Source organism: Culex pipiens, chromosome 2 (genome assembly GCF_016801865.2).
Source record: "Culex pipiens pallens isolate TS chromosome 2, TS_CPP_V2, whole genome shotgun sequence".
NCBI classification, from domain to species: Eukaryota; Metazoa; Arthropoda; class Insecta; order Diptera; family Culicidae; genus Culex; species Culex pipiens.
This window is the reverse complement of record NC_068938.1, coordinates 167,102,511-167,123,225: the sequence shown is the minus strand read 5'-3', so window position 1 is coordinate 167,123,225 and position 20,715 is coordinate 167,102,511. Positions and strand designations below refer to the sequence as shown.

At 34.1% G+C, this 20,715-nt stretch overlaps 1 protein-coding gene across 10 annotated transcripts in view; it reads right to left on the bottom strand.

Annotated features, from left to right (window-relative positions):
* LOC120421730 (alpha-catulin) overlaps positions 1 to 20,715 on the bottom strand; it is a 309,434-nt gene that overhangs the window by 91,327 nt on the left and 197,392 nt on the right. For all 10 annotated transcript variants that reach the window (XR_005606013.2, XR_008212206.1, XM_039584986.2 and 7 more), the window contains 2 exons: positions 5,588 to 5,778; positions 2,416 to 2,521 (listed from right to left, as the gene is read on the bottom strand). Coding sequence is in view for 8 of the 10 variants with exons in the window: in XM_039584986.2 (XP_039440920.1) it covers positions 2,416 to 2,521; positions 5,588 to 5,778 (297 nt within the window). In the remaining 2 variants the exon portion in view is untranslated. The remainder of the gene's footprint in view (positions 1 to 2,415; positions 2,522 to 5,587; positions 5,779 to 20,715) is intronic.

The window sequence follows — 20,715 nt, the reverse complement described above, 5'->3', positions numbered from 1 at the left end:
CTTCCTCGCTGAAGCGCCTAGCATGGAGGCAACAAACTCCGTCCAAATGGCTTTTAATTTTCACCAGCGTCCTTGGGAATGCCCGAAAAATTGGGAAATCTCGTGCCACAAACATTTATGACCCCGCGTGGTTATAAAGTCGTTTAACGGTGGCGTATCGTTGGCGGTCCTTTCCGCTTTTGAATTATTAAATGGGGAGAGCTTGTATTATGACATTATCTGGGGCCGTTAAAATATGTCTGAGAGGTTATGAATTTATAAGAGAGTGAGTTGGTTTTGTGTTGTAAAGTTACTTCATTGACCTATTTTGATATGACAAATATTTGTACGAGAAAACATTAAATGATCAAGCGATAGAAATATCTCAGAATGTATTTTAATTAAAAGAATTTGATTTTTTTCTTGTTTCTTGTTTCTTGTTTCTTGTTTCTTGTTTCTTGTTTCTTGTTTCTTGTTTCTTGTTTCTTGTTTCTTGTTTCTTTTTTCTTGTTTCTTGTTTCTTGTTTCTTGTTTCTTGTTTCTTGTTTCTTGTTTCTTGTTTCTTGTTTCTTGTTTCTTGTTTCTTGTTTCTTGTTTCTTGTTTCTTGTTTCTTGTTTCTTGTTTCTTGTTTCTTGTTTCTTGTTTCTTGTTTCTTGTTTCTTGTTTCTTGTTTCTTGTTTCTTGTTTCTTGTTTCTTGTTTCTTGTTTCTTGTTTCTTGTTTCTTGTTTCTTGTTTCTTGTTTCTTGTTTCTTGTTTCTTGTTTCTTGTTTCTTGTTTCTTGTTTCTTGTTTCTTGTTTCTTGTTTCTTGTTTCTTGTTTCTTGTTTCTTGTTTCTTGTTTCTTGTTTCTTGTTTCTTGTTTCTTGTTTCTTGTTTCTTGTTTCTTGTTTCTTGTTTCTTGTTTCTTGTTTCTTGTTTCTTGTTTCTTGTTTCTTGTTTCTTGTTTCTTGTTTCTTGTTTCTTGTTTCTTGTTTCTTGTTTCTTGTTTCTTGTTTCTTGTTTCTTGTTTCTTGTTTCTTGTTTCTTGTTTCTTGTTTCTTGTTTCTTGTTTCTTGTTTCTTGTTTCTTGTTTCTTGTTTCTTGTTTCTTGTTTCTTGTTTCTTGTTTCTTGTTTCTTGTTTCTTGTTTCTTGTTTCTTGTTTCTTGTTTCTTGTTTCTTGTTTCTTGTTTCTTGTTTCTTGTTTCTTGTTTCTTGTTTCTTGTTTCTTGTTTCTTGTTTCTTGTTTCTTGTTTCTTGTTTCTTGTTTCTTGTTTCTTGTTTCTTGAATTTTTCCAGTTTGAAGCTTGTTGACACTCAAAATAGAGTATCCCTTTTCAAGTCACTCACATTGTGATCACATTTCAATGCATGAGTCAACTTCATCTTGAGTCAACACTAATCACACCAAACTCAAACTAATCAAGCTTTCTCTCCTCTCACAATGAAGCATAATCTCGGTAAGTAGTTCCTCCAACCCCGTTATAACTAGAGTGCCTTCTTCCAACTAAACAGATGGTTCTGTCATCACATTTCTGTTTCAATATTGACCCGTGATATGGCAGTGTAGAAGGCAATCTCGCCTTCCCACGAATGTTTACTCTCGGTAAACTTTAGTTGAAGCAGCTATTAGTCAGCTCAACCAGCTGGAAGCTCCCGGAACGTGGCTTTCCATTGACTTTCGTGCTGAAAACAAACTTTTCCAAGCTGATCGACATCCTTCCAAATCAACAAGCTTCGTTTTTCCAGATAATTCACTTTTGAGGAATGGAGAGTGTTTTTTCGCATCAGTGAATATCAGTGACGCGATTTTCACACTATCGTGAGTCAGTCGGAGTGGGTGCACTGAAAAAAAGAACAGTTTTTCTGTGTTGTATTGGTGGAGCTCATATTCGAATAAATTTGTCAAACTTTTTTTGCAGTGTAACATGAACTAGTTGAAACGTGGCGGTGATGTGGAAAAATTATCACACTCACGTGATGGTTTGCTCACTGATGCGGGAAAACCCTCCCTCGCACGTTAAAGGGGTCGGAAAATCCATCCCTCCCCCTCTCCACTCTCTCTCGGCGAAATCGTGATCAACGAGGTAAACATTCATTTGCTCGGGACCAATATTGGGAAAAGCTCGTACCCAGCAAAAACTGGCGAGATGTAGTTAATAGTTGGAAAAGTAAATAATTTCCGCTTGCCATCGGGTTTTCCCAACCATAAACTTGCGGGATGCGTAAATTATGCTCATTCGAGTGGAAAAATAAGTGCTGAAAATTGAGCTCGCTCTCGGATGGTGGCGAAATTTTTCGAAATTTTCACAACTGATGCGTGAACGATCGAAAACACATTCGAAATCGATTATTACTACCCTGAAAAGCTGTGAAAGTCGTCGTTTTGGCACACCACCATTAAAATAGTTGGCACATTTGTGTTAATATTGAAAAAGATGATACAACTGAAACTCACCTGTCACATGCGCTAACTCCACCATCTCAGCGCCGAATACTGAGAAGGCTTTCACGAATTCTGTAAAATTGGCCACTGATTCTAATCTACCTAAAGTTCTAGCTACCTGTTGAGGGACGAGATCAAACAAAAAATCAAACATTATTAATAGAAAAACAGAAACATAAAACGTTCAACAACTTTGACTCTCAACCATTCAAATATTTACTCACTTTCTCATTCTCTCACTCATTTATAGACTTTTTAAGTTACTCATTAGCTAATGCAATCACTCACAAACTAACTTACGAGCTAACACTCACTCACTCACTCTCTCACATTCATCCAGGCATTTACTCACTCGGAAACTAATCACCCTCACTCACAAACACACACTCGCTCACTCACTCAGCCAATCGCTTACTAACTCATTCATTCACTCACTCACACACTCACTCGCCCACTAGCTCAGTGACTCACTCAGTGACTTCACCCACTCATTGCTCACTCACTCTCTCATTACTTACTTACTAATTAAACTCACTCAACTACTTACATTTCAATCTCTCGCTCATTTATTTAATCGCTTAGTTACACAGTTAAAAAAACACAGTATTTAATTATAACGCATAACATCTAGGAATGATGACAGATTTTGTGTCAAAAAATATAGTAATGTTATTTCAAAATTTAATAAAATTTCACCATTTTCTGATGAAAATCCCATTTTCACACATTATTTTAGGTATAATTAGTCAAAAAACGAGGTAATATCCAACCAACCAAAATTTCGACCTTCAAACATTTATTTTTAACTGATTATTGTCCATTCGCTTACTCACTCATTCGCTTACTCACTCATTCACTTACTCACTCATTCGCCTACTCACTCATTAATTTTTCTCACTGATTCGCTTACTAACTAAATCACTAAATCGCTTACTCACTCATTCGCTTGCTCACTCATTTGATTACTCACTCGCTGATTTACTCATTCGATTGCTCAATGATTCACTTACTCACTCATTCGATAATTGAATCATTCGCTTACTCACTCATACTTGAGCAATTCTCGACAAAAATAGGAAAATGATTTTAATTATTTTTTTTAAATGGCTAAAACTTTTTGGGGGCCTTCTCTATGACCAAAGAAGCAATTTTGTGACATTGGTTCACCCATACAAGGCTCCATACAATTTTGGCAGCTGTCCATACTAAAAAAATACGTAAGAATTCGAAAATCTGTTTCTTTTGAAAAAAAAAAAATTCTGATCGCTTTGGTGTCATCGGCAAAGTTGTAGGATTGATGAGGACTATTCAGAAAAAATGTGTTCTCGAAAAAAATCGTTATTTTGAATTAACTTATTTCCAAAAAAAAAATCAATCTTTCAAAATCAGTATTTTTCAACCCTGTATAATCCAACCCCGCCTTTAGACGGGCTTCGATTTTAAAAAAATCACCAAAATTCCATTTTCGATTTTTAGGGTTGGAAATTTTACTTGTTTTATGTGACTTTGCTAATGTTTTTAAAAATGTAATTTTTTAGGGGTTATCTTTGGCTGTGTTTTTTACAAACATTTCCTATATTTTAAGTAAAAAAAAGTATGCAGTAATTTTTGTAGTGTCCCGGACTATGCCTCTAAATGTGAAAAACAAGCACAAAATTGAAAAAGTGACTGTAAAACATGAAAAAATTAGATAGGTAAAATGTAATGATAGGAGGTGGTTGAATAGGCCAAATACTACCAAAAACAAACATAAACTAAATAAGATAAATGCAAATTAAAATACTAAAAGTTGAACGAGAAAAACTTAAAACAAGAGAAGTAAAGTTTTTCGTAGAACAAAAGTTGCTCAAAATGACCTCCTAAACACGGGAAAAATAAAAATATTTAGAAAAAAAATAGGCAGTAGATTTTTAATTGTTGATTTTTTTATGTGTTTGAGTGGACAAAAAAACTGCAACTTGTGAGCCAATGAAAAGAATGGACAACAATTTTGCCGGCGAGTTATGAGTTTTTCGGAAAAATATCAAATTTATGTTAAATCAATATCTTTAAGTATTTTATCGGATTTCTGATAAAGTGCGTCGATTTCTTGATATAGCCACTCACAGTTTAATTTTAACTGAAAAATCCCAAATACTTTTTTTAAATAGTGTTCATGATTGTCGATTTCTGAAAATGTTATTTTTTTTCGAAAAGTTGAGAAAATTTCCAATGAAACTGCCGATTAGATATTGATGGTTGGACCTCTGATTGCGGAATTACATAGAAATAAAGAAAAATAAACAAGAAATTGTTTTTTTTTTTATCTCATGCAAACAGCTTTTATTTCTGGTGCCAATATCTCAGAAACCAATGGCCCGATTTTTCAATCAAAAATATCAGCTTTATATAAAATGGCTGTTTGGATGAAACTTAAAAAACTTCAATTTCATTGTTTTATTTTCTTGGATTCGCAGTGTTCGCAACCAGGGGTTCAATCTTCTTAGTCTCTTAGGCATTTTTATTAGAAAATTTCTCAACTTTTTGAACATAAAAATATTTTTTGAAATTTCGGAAAGTTGGTATTTGTCATTTAAAATAAATCTTTAAGTGGCTATATCTTGAAAACAGTGCACATTATCAAACAAATCTGTGGAGTACTTTCCAATTGGAAATTTGGTTTTACATTGAATGTTGAATTTTTTAAAGTAAAATTTATATTTCTTTATGTAAAAAAAACACAGTTTTGTCCATATAACTCGACAGTAAATTTATTGTCAATTCTTTTCTATGGCTCAAAAGATGCGTTTTTGTCCTCTAAAACATATCATATTTCAAAAAAAAAAAAAAATGGTTTTGGAAAATTGATTTGTTTTAAAATTGGCATTTTTTCCGATTGACTTTTTTTTCTAAATATTCCTCATCAATAATTGCAACTTTATTGAAGACACCAAACCGATGAGAAAATTCCATCAAAAGATACAGATTTTTTAATATTTAGGTACCATTTTTGTATGGACAGTAGCCGAAATTGTATGGAGACTTGTGTGGGTGAACCAATGACACAAATTTGCTTCTTTAGTCAGGAGGAAGGCTCCCAGAAAGTTTAAAGCCAAAAAAATTCAAAAAATCAAAATTCATGAACTCGGCCGATTTGGTTAAGAATTGCTAAAAAATATTTTTTTTAAAGAATTTTTCAACTCACCCTGTCTTTGGCTAATAATAACTGTTTAACGACCACGATATCGGCCAGCAGGAGCACCCGCGTCACCGAGCTCAGCAGGGTCCGGGCGGCCCGTATCATCGGTCCCCTGTCGTCAATCGGATTGGGCCGGGGCGCGTACCCGACCACCGGATCCGTTGCCGCAATATCACATAAACGCTCTATCGATGAGCCTGCAAAAAAAGACGGAGAAAAGGGTCATTTTACTTTAAGATCATCGTGCGACACAATTCCAATCAATTTAATTCACTTTCCATCTGATCATCCCAAAAAGTGGTCCAATTTCAGCCCAACAGGCATGATGGCAGGGCCGTGTACAAGGGGGGGTTACACCCCATGCGCCCCTCGGCCCGAAGGGCCGATTTTTTTAGCTATGTTGCTAAAATGCCAAAGAGATTTTTTTTCTTTTTTCAAATCGATATGAAAAATTTGATTGGAGGCGCCCTAATGACTAAAACATTTTTATGAAAATTATGAAAATTTAACTGGAGGCGCCCCTAAAACTTAATTTTTTTCAATACGAATGTGCAATATAAAAATTTGACTGGAGGCGCCCCTACGACTTTAAAAAAATCATTCAAATTTTGTTATGAAAATTTGACTGGAGGCTCCCTAATAACTTAAAAAAATCATGCAAATTCTCGATATGAAAAATTGGACTGGAGGCGCCCTAATGACTGAAACATTTTTATGATAATTATGAAAATTTATCTGGACGCGCCTCTAAGACTTATTTTTTTTCAATACGAATATGCAATATAAAAATTTGACTGGAGGCGCCCCTACGACTTAAAAAAATCATGGAAATTCTCGATATGAAAAATTGAATGGAGGCGCCCCTACGACTTTAAAAAAAAATACAAATTTCGTTATGAAAATTTGACTGGAGGCGCCCCTACGACTTAAAAAAATCATGCAAATTCTCGATATGAAAAATTGAATGGAGGCGCCCCTACGACTTTAAAAAAAAATACAAATTTCGTTATGAAAATTTGACTGGAGGCGCCCCTAAGACTTAAAAAAATCATGCAAATTCTCGATATGACAAAATTGACTGGAGGCGCCCCTATGACTACCAGATTTTTATGAAAATTATGAAAATTTAACTGGACGCGCCCCTAAAACTTATTTTTTCAATACGAATATGCAATATAAAAATTTGACTGGAGGCGCCCCTACGACTTAAAAAAATCATGCAAATTCTCGATATGAAAAATTGAATGGAGGCGCCCCTACGACTTTAAAAAAATCATTCAAATTTTGTTATGAAAAATTGACTGGATGCGCCCTAATAACTTAAAAAAATCATGCAAATTCTCGATATGAAAAATTTGACTGGAGGCGCCCCTATGACTACCAGATTTTTATGAAAATTATGAAAATTTAACTGGACGCGCCCCTAAGACTTATTTTTTTTCAATACGAATATGCAATATAAAAATTTGACTGGAGGCACCCCTACGACTTAAAAAAATCATACAAATTTTGTTATGAAAATTTGACTGGAGGCGCCCCTATGACTACCAGATTTATATGAAAATTATGAAAATTTAACTGGACGCGCCCCTACGACTTATTTTTTTTTTTCAATACGAATATACAATATAAAAATTTGAATGGAGGCGCCCATACGAATTTAAAAAAATCATACAAATTTTGTTATGAAAATTTGACTGGAGGCGCCCTTATGCCTTTAAAAAATCATGCAAATTCTCGATATGAAAAATTGGACTGGAGGCGCCCTAATGACTGAAACATTTTTATGATAATTATGAAAATTTATCTGGACGCGCCCCTAAGACTTATTTTTTTTCAATACGAATATGCAATATAAAAATTTGACTGGAGGCGCCCCTACGACTTAAAAAAATCATGCAAATTCTCGATATGAAAAATTGAATGGAGGCGCCCCTACGACTTTAAAAAAATCATACAAATTTTGTTATGAAAATTTGACTGGAGGCGCCCTTATGACTTAAAAAAATCATGCAAATTCTCGATATGAAAAATTTGACTGGAGGCGCCCTAATGAATGAAACATTTTTATGATAATTATGAAAATTTATCTGGACGCGCCCCTAAGACTTATTTTTTTTCAATACGAATATGCAATATAAAAATTTGACTGGAGTCGCCCCTACGACTTAAAAAAAAACATGCAAATTCTCGATATGAAAAATTGAATGGAGGCGCCCCTACGACTTAAAATGAAAATGATGAAAATTTGACTGGAGGCGCCCTTATGATTTAAAAAAATTCTGCAAATTCTCGATATGAAAAATTTGACTAGAGTCGCCCCTATGACTACCAGATTTTTATGAAAGTTATGAAAATTTAACTGGACGCGCCCCTAAGACTTATTTTTTTCAATACGAATATGCAATATAAAAATTTGACTGGAGGCGCCCCTACGACTTAAAAAAATCATGCAAATTCTCGATATGAAAAATTGAATGGAGGCGCCCTAATGACTAAAACATTTTTATGAAAATTATGAAAATTTAACTGGAGGCGCCCCTAAGACTTAATTTTTATCAATACGAATATGCAATATAAAAATTTGACTGGAGGCGCCCCTACGACTTAAAAAAATCATGCAAATTCTCGATATGAAAAATTGAATGGAGGCGCCCCTACGAATTTAAAAAAATCATACAAATTTTGTTATGAAAATTTGACTGGAGGCGCCCCTACGTCTTAAAAAAATCATGCAAATTCTCGATATGAAAAAGTTGACTGGAGGCGCCCCTATGACTACCAGATTTTTATGAAAATTATGAAAATTTAACTGGACGCGCCCCTAAGACTTAATTTTTTTCAATACGAATATGCAATATAAAAATTTGACTGGAGGCGCCCCTAAGACTTAAAAAAATCATGCAAATTCTCGATATGAAAAATTGAATGGAGGCGCCCTACGAATTTAAAAAAATCATACAAATTTTGTTATGAAAATTTGACTGGAGGCGCCCTTATGCCTTTAAATAATCATGCAAATTCTCGATATGAAAAATTGGACTGGAGGCGCCCTAATGACTAAAACATTTTTATGATAATTATGAAAATTTATCTGGACGCGCCCCTAAGACTTAATTTTTATCAATACGAATATGCAATATAAAAATTTGACTGGAGGCGCCCCTACGACTTACAAAAATCATGCAAATTCTCGATATGAAAAGTTGAATGGAGGCGCCCCTACGAGTTTAAAAAAATCATACAAATTTTGTTATGAAAATTTGACTGGAGGCGCCCTTATGACTTAAAAAAATTCTGCAAATTCTCGATATGAAAAATTTGACTAGAGGCGCCCCTATGACTACCAGATTTTTATGAAAATTTTAACTGGACGCGCCCCTAAGACTTATTTTTTTCAATACGAATATGCAATATAAAAATTTGACTGGAGGCGCCCCTACGACTTAAAAAAATCATGCAAATTCTCGATATGAAAAATTGAATGGAGGCACCCCTATGACTACCAGATTTTTATGAAATTATTCAAATTTAACTGGACGCGCCCCTAAGACTTTAAACAAATCATAAAAAATTTGTTATGAAAATTTGACTGGAGGCGCCCCTAAGACTTATTTTTTTCAATATGAATATGCAATATACAGTATGTAAAAAAAGTATTTACAGTATTTTGGGCACTATGCACATTTTGTGATGAAAGATGTAAAAAAATTAAAGTTTGACAGGAACCTAGTACTACGTTTTGTTCAGAAACTCATGCCAAACATTTTGCTACAAAAAGCTCATGAAAAGATGATTTCTATAAAAAGTTATATAACAAATACTATTGTATGTATGTATGTATGTATGTATGTATGTATGATCCCCATACCCGCAGGCAACTTGGTCCCGAAACACATGTGAGCGCTAGGTGAACAATTCGATCATCTTTTACTCCGTAATCTGTACACCCACGTGCATAAGTTTTTTTGCACGAATTTAAATGCTACAAACACCGGCGCGTTGAATAAAATTATTTCCCTCTTCCCGCCCCAAGCTCCGGAAATTTGTAGCGGGTGTAGGGACACTTTGCATAGACGCCCTTGCTTCCATCACGTCACTGAGCAAAAACGTTGTTATGGTTTCGTTTGAGCAACCTGCCAAAAATGTATGGAATTTCGTAATTTTTGTTCTCGTGGATCTAACTTACTTTTTGCCCAGGTATTTAAAAACGTAGGTTTTAAAGAAAACCTAGATGTTTGGGTATCAAAAGATCGGAAATTTTATGCCCTTTCCGATTCCACATAGGTTGACTTGTGAATCGTGGACCGGTTCAGATGCCGGCGGATTTTCCTACGACGTAATTCCGGGTTGGTACGAAATTACAACGAAAAATCTATTCTATCGATACTTATCCCCCAAAACGGTGTTATACCCACTCCAAAATGTTTATTTAGCAATTCCATGGTAATATATTGACATTTAGTTGAATTAAAAGTTTGCAAAATTAAGTTTAGATAAGTTTTATATAGAATTTCCAGAGTTATATAAACTTTTATACTAAGTAGTTAGTAAACTTTATATTCAATCCAAATTATTTTTTTAATCAGTCAAGGATGCCTATTTGGAGTTGGGAGACTGGATTTATGGTGATTTGTCAACAAATAACATTATTTATGTTAATTTTTCGAAAGGTGTACAAACTTTTTTTGCACCTTTTTTATTTTTGTAATAGTATTTGTTATATAACTTTTTATAGAAATCATCTTTTCATGAGCTTTTTGTAGCAAAATGTTCGTCATGAGTTTTTGAACAAAACGTAGTACTAGGTTCCTGTCAAACTTTAATTTTTTTACATGTTTCATCACAAAATGTACATAGTGCCCAAGGGGTGTAAATACTTTTTTGACATACTGTAAAAATTTGACTGGAGGCGCCCCTACGACTTAAAAAAACATACAAATTTTAGAATGAAAATTTGAGTGGAGGCGCTCTTATGACTTAAAAAATCATACAAATTTTCTTATGAAAATTTTAATGGAGGCGCCCCTACGACTAAAATTTTTTTATGAAAATTATGAAAATTTAACTGGAGGCGCCCCTACGATTTATTTATTCCAATACAAATTCTCAACATTAATTTTTGACTGGAGACGCCCTAACGACTTAAAAAAATCAGGCCAATTTTCGACATGAAAAAATGAATGGAGGCGCTCTTATGACTTAAAAAAAATCATACAAATTCTTATTATGAAAATTTGACCTATGATTATGAATAAAACATTTTTATGAAAATTCTCAATATGAAAATTTAACTGGAGGCGCCACTACGATCTAATTTTTTTAAACATATTCTCAACATTAAAAATTTGACTGGAGGCGCCCCTACGACTTAAAAAATCATGCAAATTTTGGATATGAATAATTGACTGGAAGCGCCGCTATGAATTATTTTTTTAAATACATATTCTCAAGGTAAAAATATGACTGAAGACGCCCCTACGACTTTAAAGGCATATTCTTGTTATGGCAACTTGGATTGAGGCGTCCTTATTACTTAAAAAAATCATACAAATTCTTATTATGAAAATTTAACTGGTGACGCCCCTACGACTTAAATTTTTTAAAACAAATTTTCAATATTAAAAATTTGACAGGAGACGCCCCTACGACCTAAAAAATCATGCAAATTTTCGCTGTGAAAAATTTAATGGATACGTCCCTACGACTAAATCATACAATTTCTTATTATGAAAATTGACTGGAGGCGCCCCTATGACTTAAACATTTTTATGAAAATTCTCAATATGAAAATTTAATTGGAGGCGCCACTACGACTTTAAAAAAATCATACAAATTTTGTTATGAAAATTTGACTGAAGGTGCCCTTATGACTAAAAAAAATCATGCAAATTCTCGATTTGAAAAATTTGACTTGAGGCGCCCCTACGACTTAAAAATCATGCAAATTCTCGATATGGAAAATGGAATGGGGGCGCCCCTATGACGTAAACATTTTTATGTAAATTATCAATATGTAAGTTTTACTGGAGGCGCCCTCATGAGTGGGGGAAAAATTGGTAAAAATATTGAATTAAAAAGTTGAATAATCGGTGCCCAAAGCAGCTTAAAAATGATAAAAATATTTTAAAAATAAGATTTTACTGGAAACGCTATTATGACAAAATTAAAACATTCAACAAAAAAAGTTTGACTATCGACGCCCCTCTAGCAACATAAAGACTGTTTATTAAGAGCCAAACAAAGTTTGGCGTACGGTAACATAAAAAAAAATCTGTTTAGCGTTCTAGCTACAACAATTTTTTGCGCCGGTTGGCAAACTTTGTTTGACTAATTTTGAACAGTCTTTATAGCTTGATGAGCGAGGATAGTCAAATAATTTTATTTTGTTTTTATTTTAACAAAACGCCGCTGGTAAAATCCTATTTTCAAAATATCTTTGATCTTTTTTTATGTTGCTCTACTTTTTTCATTTTTTTTATTTTGTCATGAGGGCACCTCTAGTGAAATTTTATTTTCAAAAAGGTAGTCAAATTGTTTTATTTAACATTTTTATTTCATCACAAGGCGCAATTTTTTATCATTTTTATGTTGCTTAAGCTAACTTTTTTGATTATTTTTTTACGTGTTGTGAAACTTTCTGTGAAATCTGATTTTCAAAATATTTTCATCATTTCTATGGTGCTTTTCAGGCGTGTATAGTATTTTTTTTAATATGTTAATTATTTTATCATTTTTTAAATTTTGTTTATGAGAGAGGTGCATTTTCGGAACATTTTCTGGGGTAAATCGAAATATATCTTTGTTTCCTGTAGCAACTTTGTTACTTTTTATCGATTTTCTAGGACGTTTCTTCGGAAAAGTCAAGGAATCGATAGAAATATATTCAAAATTATCTTTTTTCATTTTTTATACTCAAAAGTCTGTTACAAATGTTTGACCCAAAAATGAAGTTTCTTATCTAATTTTTCAGATTTTCAGAAAATTCCGTCCAAAGGTACAAAATTTCACACGTTTACATACCCATTCCAGCCCTCAAAATTGTATGGAGACTTGTATGGAAAAACAAATGATGCAAAATTGCTTCTTTTGACATAGGGAATGCAAAGAAAAGTCGATTGAAAATCGGACCAGTAGTTTCCGAGTTATGATCAGTTGAACACTTTCAGTTTATCCAGCTACAACCCAACCCCACCTCTAGACGGGGATCGATCTAATAATTCGCCAAAAATCAATTTTTTAACCAATTTTTGACCCTTAAAAAGCATTGGAAAGAAGAACTCTTAAAATTTGGAAAATTTTTAGGGTTGAACGTGTGACTTGTTTTATGTGACTTTACCAATGTTTTAAAAAATGGTTGTTTTTCTGTTTTTCACTAATATTTTCTGTACTTTTTTTTTTCTATTGTCTCAGACTATACATCTAAGCATTTTTTAACAATTTAAATGATAATAATTTGTTCTAGAGAAAAAAAAATAAAAACATACAAAAAAATAATGAAAAATTGGCTGTAAAAAACATGACAAATTAGGTGCTAGAATAGGCCAAATACTACCAAAAACAAATATCAACTAAACAAGATAAATGCAAATATAAAAATGAAACAAAAACAACATAAAACAAGAAAAGTAAAGTTTTTCATAGAACAAAAGTTACTCAAAATGACAAGGGAAAAATAAAAAAAAATCGAAATAATTTGGGCAGCAAAGAGTTAACACTTAAAAAAAATCAAGTTCATCGATTTGTTTTTATTGAGATTGTGTATCTCAGAAACAAATTGCTCGATTTGAAAGTTTCAGAGAGAAAATTGTACAATAATATTTTTAAGAAGTACTTTAAATTCCAGAAGTATTATTTTAAAATAAAAAGAAACCAAAATAAATTGAAAATGCAGTCCTTAAATTAGCTTTAACCTGAAAACGGTACATTTTGTTAACAAAATTGCTTCAATAATTTTTGTCCACTTTTTCGTTTTTTTTTTTCTTCAAAAAAATCATATCTCCTAAACCAGATTTTGCATCATCACTAAAGCTCCGAAGATGTCTTTTTTAGTCCCCTAAAACATAAAAAATCGGATTTTTTGCTTTACCCAAGACACCAAATCGATCAGAAAATCCCTTGTCAAGATATAGAAAATCATTCATTTGCATATAAATTTAATATGACCAGCCCCCAGAATTGTATGGACATTTGTATAGAAAAACGAATGATGCAAAATTGTTTCTTTTGACATAGAGAATGCATGGTAAGTGGCAAAGTTTCATCCAAATCAAAAAAATGAAAAGTTAAAAATCGTGAAAAAATTGCGCTATCGTAGAGAACTACTCTTAATATTAAAAAAAGAAAACTTATGAAAACTTGTTTTGAGCAATTACTGCTACACTTCTTCACTAAAACCCCGTTTTACGCTCCACAAGTGAACGGCCCATCCCTCTTCCGATTTACGCCAAAACTCTCATTTGCGCAAAAATCTCAAATTCGCTCAAACTCCGAATTAACGCGTTTAAAGATTGACTGTTAGCGCCCTTTCGCAATCAAAACAAGCACCCCATGCGCCCCATTCGAGAAAACCCTCCCCTTTCAAAAATCCTGTGCACGGCCCTGCATGATGGTGAATAATTTTTGCCAGGTTCCGACCAGCTCGACTGAGTATCCAATCTATCGATTTCGGCTCGAAATCGAATTCGTAATTCGCCTTTTATTACATCAACGTGTTCCCTGGAAGAAGATGACGCTCCTGCCTGTCGTCTTCATCGATGACGACGAGAATTGGAACATAATTTTTAGGTTATTTTTCAAAAAAGGGACATTGAGTATTTCGAAACGTGTTTCATCAAACAGTCATTTCACATCACGGTTATGTTGCAGTCATGTCACAGTGATGTCACAGTCATGTTGCAGCTGTGTTGCAGTCATGTCGCGGTCATGTTGCAGTCATGTAACAGTGATGTTGCAGTCATGACGTAGTCATGTCGCAGTCAAGTCGCAGTCATGACACAGTCATGTCACAGTCATGTTGCAGTCATGTTGCAGTCAGGCAGCAGTCACGTCGCAGTCCTGTCACCTGAAAGGTGAATTCCTTCAAAACTCTCCCACAAACTTCCCTCCGTGCCTTATCACAAATTCAAACTGGAAAGCATCAGCTTTGGGCGATGATGGAAAAAGAAACACTTTGCCGAAGAAAAAGTATCATTCCCGTCCCCCTCCCAAGAAGTTTTCCAGAATCATCCAGCAAAAATTGTCGTCTGGCAGACGACGGTGAAAGTCGCAAGCATAATTTTATTTGCAATTTTTATGATTGGAGTGGGATAGAAGTAGCTGATTTATACGGTATTGGTTGTCAGCGGTGACGACTCTCGCAGTAGTGCTGGTGGTGGTCTCCATAAACGCTTAGGTTAAGGCACTAAATCTTGCTTCGAAGCAGGATAATGCCGCGGCGTCTGGCAAAAAAGAAAGAACCCCGCGCTCTCGTTTCCGGGGTGATTTATGGTGCCATAAAGTTCGGCTTATTGATGTTTTGCTCAGTAATTTACATCAGTGACAGTGGAGTGGTGTGTTCGTGTGTGCGTGCGGATGTGTGTTAAACTTTATGACAGCTTCCGCCGGAAGCAGTTCATCATTGAAGTCAATCTGTTGGAATTAGCATGTTGCTGGAAGCTTTTGAGGGATTAAAGATAGTGATTTGGGAAGGATACTTTATTTTACAAATTTAAGTTAAAATTATTTTCATACAGTCATGTCGCAGTCATGTCGCAGTCATGTCGCAGTCATGTCGCAGTCATGTCGCATTCATGTGACAGTCATGTGACAGTCATGTCACAGTCATGTCACAGTCATGACACAGTCATGTCACAGTCATGCCGCAGTCATGTCACATTCATGTCGCAATCATGACGCAGTCATGTTGCAGTCATGTCACAGTCATGTCGCAGTCATGACGCAGTCATGTCGCAGTTATGTCACAGTCATGTCACAACAGTCATGCTTAAACATCTGCGAAATGGGTTGTTTTTCTCAAATTCATCTAAAATTCCTCCACCAAAAAGTTTTCCCATTATCAACCTCTGTTCGCAAAACTCGCAAGTTTAAATCTCCTCCCCATCCCTTTGGCGTGACAACTTTGCAATGTTTTCCACGCAGTCCAATAAATCTCTGCATGATTGATGGAACATTGACAGACCTGAGGCTGGATTTTTTTAGCCCCGACAGCTCAAGGCTTTATTTGATTCACGCCGGGATTAAGGCAAGAATCGCGTAAATAACAGTTCTCTTGAAACTGATTTCCAACTGAAGACTTTTTTCTTCCCCCTTTTGCAGACTACTCGAGCACTTTTGACGGTCTTAATGATGGTGGAATTTATGGCAGTTTGGAGAGTTTGGCTAGCGTGCTCGGGAAAAGTTTTTTTCCGTCTTGTTTATTTTTGTCTCAAGTGGATTTATTCAGTTGGGGAGATATTGATTCAGAAACATTTTCCGACCTTGAGATTCCACCGAGCAATAATGACATAAACCCAACAAAAAGCCAGTTTTTATGCAGAAATCTGGAGATCAAAAGCACTTGAAGCACTCCGGTGGCAAACTTCTTTGATGTCGGAGCAAACATCAAGCCCACCCACATGCACTCATAAATTATCACTCTTGGAAGGTGTCCACGTGAGATGATGAGCTTCCTTCTATGAGCAAAAATTGTACAAACATGCCACACCAGCAAGTCAAGGTCTCGGTAATGCTTTGAAAGCTGCAAACGCTTTAGAGCTCAACCAAGTGAGCTCATCCGCAAGTTTATCACTTTGGCTTTTGTCGTTTGCGTTGGATGAGGAGTTGGAATCGAGTTGTAGATGCTTAAATCTTCAAAATTGTGAACTGAACAACTGAACAACTGAGCAAACTGAACAACTGAGCAAATTGAACAACTGAACATTTGAACAACTGAGCAAACTGAACAACTGAACATTTGAACATTTGAACATTTGAACATTTGAACATTTGAACATTTGAACATTTGAACATTTGAACATTTGAACATTTGAACATTTGAACATTTGAACATTTGAACATTTGAACATTTGAACATTTGAACATTTGAACATTTGAACATTTGAACATTTGAACATTTGAACATTTGAACATTTGAACATTTGAACATTTGAACATTTGAACATTTGAACATTTGAACATTTGAACATTTGAACATTTGAACATTTGAACATTTGAACATTTGAACATTTGAACATTTGAACATTTGAACATTTGAACATTTGAACATTTGAACATTTGAACATTCAAACATTCAAACATTTGAACATTTGAACATTTGAACATTTTAACATTTGAACATTTGAACATTTGAACATTTGAACATTTGAACATTTGAACATTTGAACATTTGAACATTTGAACATTTGAACATTTGAACATTTGAACATTTGAACATTTGAACATTTGAACATTTGAACATTTGAACATTTGAACATTCAAACATTCAAACATTTGAACATTTGAACATTTGAACATTTGAACATTTGAACATTTGAACATTTGAACATTTGAACATTTGAACATTTGAACATTTGAACATTTGAACATTTGAACATTATTGAACATTTGAACAGTTTGAACATTTGAACAGTTTGAACATTTGAACATTTGAACATTTGAACATTTGAACATTTGAACATTTGAATACCTGAACATCTGAACAAATGAATTGCACAAGCTGAAAAAAAAACTCAAAAATAATACTGACACGACACCCTCCCAAGCTGTCCAAACTCCAGCAAGTTCCCACGCTTAACGTGCCAACTAATTCCGGTTCCCACACACTTAAAAGAGGAGGATGTTCCTCCTCTCGGCAGCAACAGGGGGTGAACTTTTCCCCCATCACAGTGTGGTAGAAAACTCCCAACTCACAGTATGATGCAGCACTAGTCGCCGCTTGTTGCTACAATTTTATCTAATCTAACTTTCCGCCACGCAGCAGTAGTAAACTGGAAGGGGGGATCTGAAGGATATAAAGAGCTACTATCCCCAAGGGGGGGTCGACTGCTCAGCACAGCTGGCTGGAAAGTTTGTCTTGAAGAGTGACGACTTGGCATGGAAAGTTGGTGGGGATTTGTTTCAGTGTTTGCTGCGCTGGAATGTGTTTTCAAGTAGTTTTACATGTTTTATGATGGGAAAAAATAACTTTTTAGTTTCTTTTAGTTGTAGCATAAAATATAAGTTTCCTCAAATTTGTATAAAAAGCTCCCTATACAACTTGTTCAAAAAGCACTCTAGCAAACTGCTTACCGGCAGTACCAACCTCCTTTGAAGAAGGCGAGTTATTTGCATGTAAGACACCATCATCGTTTGAAGGCGTTACAACCACGATTGGCAGGGGCGTGTAGCTTCTTGTCTGTGATGGATTTGCTTCTAGAAAGGAGGGTGAGGGAAAATTAGTGCTGTGAAGCACAAATTGGATGTTGCTCATTTAAGGTGCGGTTAACTGGCGGCACACTGCAGGGGATGATTAGGTTGTGTGTACCCTTTTCATTAATGGGTGGTGCTGTTTTATCGCAAGAAGGAGAAGTGAGTTTAATTTGATTGGGATGGTTATTTTGCGAGTTTGGAGTCTTTTTGCGATACTTACTTAAGTAAATCGCAAAAGATAGATAAAACTGGATGGATCTGTCACCTTATTGCAATGTCAAAAAAGCTATGTTTTTAATTGAATCAATTATTTACTTTTTTGAAATGTTCAAATGTTCAAATGTTCAAATGTTCAAATGTTCAAATGAACAAATTGGTGTGGTCGTAAAGTTGAGTTATCAATCGAAAAGTATTTTTATGCTATGTTGATAAAATGCACCTTTTCCAAATTAAAACCAATCAAAGCTTTTGCATTTTTTTGCCTTCCTCACCTCAATGAGGAAAGGCTATAAAATCACTCGAAAAATGAACTACTTTATTCGCCCTACTAGACCCACCTTCACGTATACCTATCGACTCAGAATCAAATTCTGAACAAATGTCTGTGCGTGTGTCTGGATGTGAGTCCGTGCACCCAAAATTATGCACTCGATTATCTACGGACTGGCTGAACCGATTTAGACTGTTTTGGTCTCATTCGATCCGTCTTGGGGTCCCACAAGACCCTAGTTAATATTATGAAGTTTCGAAAAGTACTTCAAAAGTTATGCAAAAAAAACGGTTTTAGCTAAGCTTCGGAAGATTGTAAAAAGGGTGGTTTTTGCTATATATTGTTAGAAAGGTATTTGAAAGACCTTTCCAACGCGTCCAAAAGATTGAAGATTTGACAACCCCATCAAAAGTTATGAGCACTTAAGTGTTATTTATGCACTTTTTTGAGGCCGGATCTCAAATATTTTGATGAAAAATTTGTCCGGATCTATTATGCGACCCATCGTTGGAAAGGTAATCAAAAGACCTTTCCAACGAGCACAAAAGATTGAAGATCTGACAACCCTATCAAAAGTTATAAGTACTTTAGTGTTTTCAATACACTTTTTGTGAGGCCTGATCTCAGATATTTTGATAAAAATAAGTGTTGTTTATACGGTGTGTAGTGTATTCTCTTTATGAATGTGAGGAAGGCACCAATTACCTCAAAGTGGATTAAGTAAGGTTTTTTATTTATTCTAAAAAAAGTTTCCATCCACCATGCAAAAATATTTTCAAATTGCTGATAAAAATCTAAACAATTTAATTGGGTACTAAAGCCCTATGTCAATATTTATGTACAACGATAAAAAACACATTTAAAAACCATTTCTGATCACTTTTTTTCATTTTAATGCAAAAAAAATTATTGACAAGACAACATTTTTTTCGATGGATCAACTATGGTCCCCTTGGAACGAGCTGTCAAGTAGGACCTTTTCTGTCAAGAAGGACCATGAAGTTAATTTCTTAAAATTAAATTAAAAATCCATTTTAAATCCTTTGCGGTCGTTCAAAGGGTCATTGTACTCAGAAAAATAAGCTTAATCGCTAGGAACAATAATATCACAAATATAAGCTTAATTTTAGGACCCAATTACCATTGATGAAAAAAATTCTACACAAAAATTTTCGCATCGATTCACGCCTGTGCACTTAAAAAGGTTAATTGTTATTATTATACAACCAAAATTGATTTTTGGGAATTTTCACAAGTGTTTTGTAAAAAAATATCAATTTAGAATAATAAGTTTAAACTTTCAAAAATCAGTTTTTTCCGTTTACTGATTTTTCTAAAATGTCCTGATTATAACATAAACTTTGCTCTAGACCGGTGTCGATCAGAATATCCGTTCTAGAGATGTAGATTTTCGAATATACAAGGTATTTATTTCAAAAACTTTTGGTATAAGTAAATTTGTGGACATAAGGCATCGTTGGACAAATTTCCAAATAAAAAAAAAAAACAAAATTAATAATCGTCGCAAAAAATGCGAAAACTTTGCTAAAAAATTGGTCATTAGTGGCAATTAAGATAAGTAAATCATAATAATTTATTTTTGAAGGTTTACATCAACTCAAAAAATGCAATTGAAAATCATCTTTCCTGCAGCAATAAAAGCAGTATTCGATTAAATAACATAAAAAACCTTTTTTTTTGCTGAAAGTTAGTACTGAATTGCTAATTTTTTTAAACTGAATCTTCTCCTTCTACTTTCATTAAAGGTTATAATTTTTTTAGACATTCGCATTCTCTAAAGAGCATCAATCATTTTTTTGTATTTTAAATTTGTTCAAAAATAATCAATCTAATTTTTGGTAAAGCAATTGGATACGCGCCAATTTTTTTTCCATTTAAGTTTTTGACATTGTTTCAACTTACGATCCAATATTTTTCGAAGCATCTGCGAAAATTGAACATAATAAATGTAAGTTTGTTAAAATCTATAATTCAATAAAAGTTATCAGATAATATTGAATTACAAATTAATTTTGAACACTACTTTCTGAATTTATGAATTATGCTTCTTAAATTGTAACATCTACTGTAATAAAATATAATGTTTTGTTTATATAAATCAGGAAGAAATCTGCCACAAAAATATACTTGTATACTTTTGTGATAAATATATGCAAGTAAAGACAACGCACATAAACTTTTACTGAAATTGAAATTACTTCTAGAAGAAAAAAAG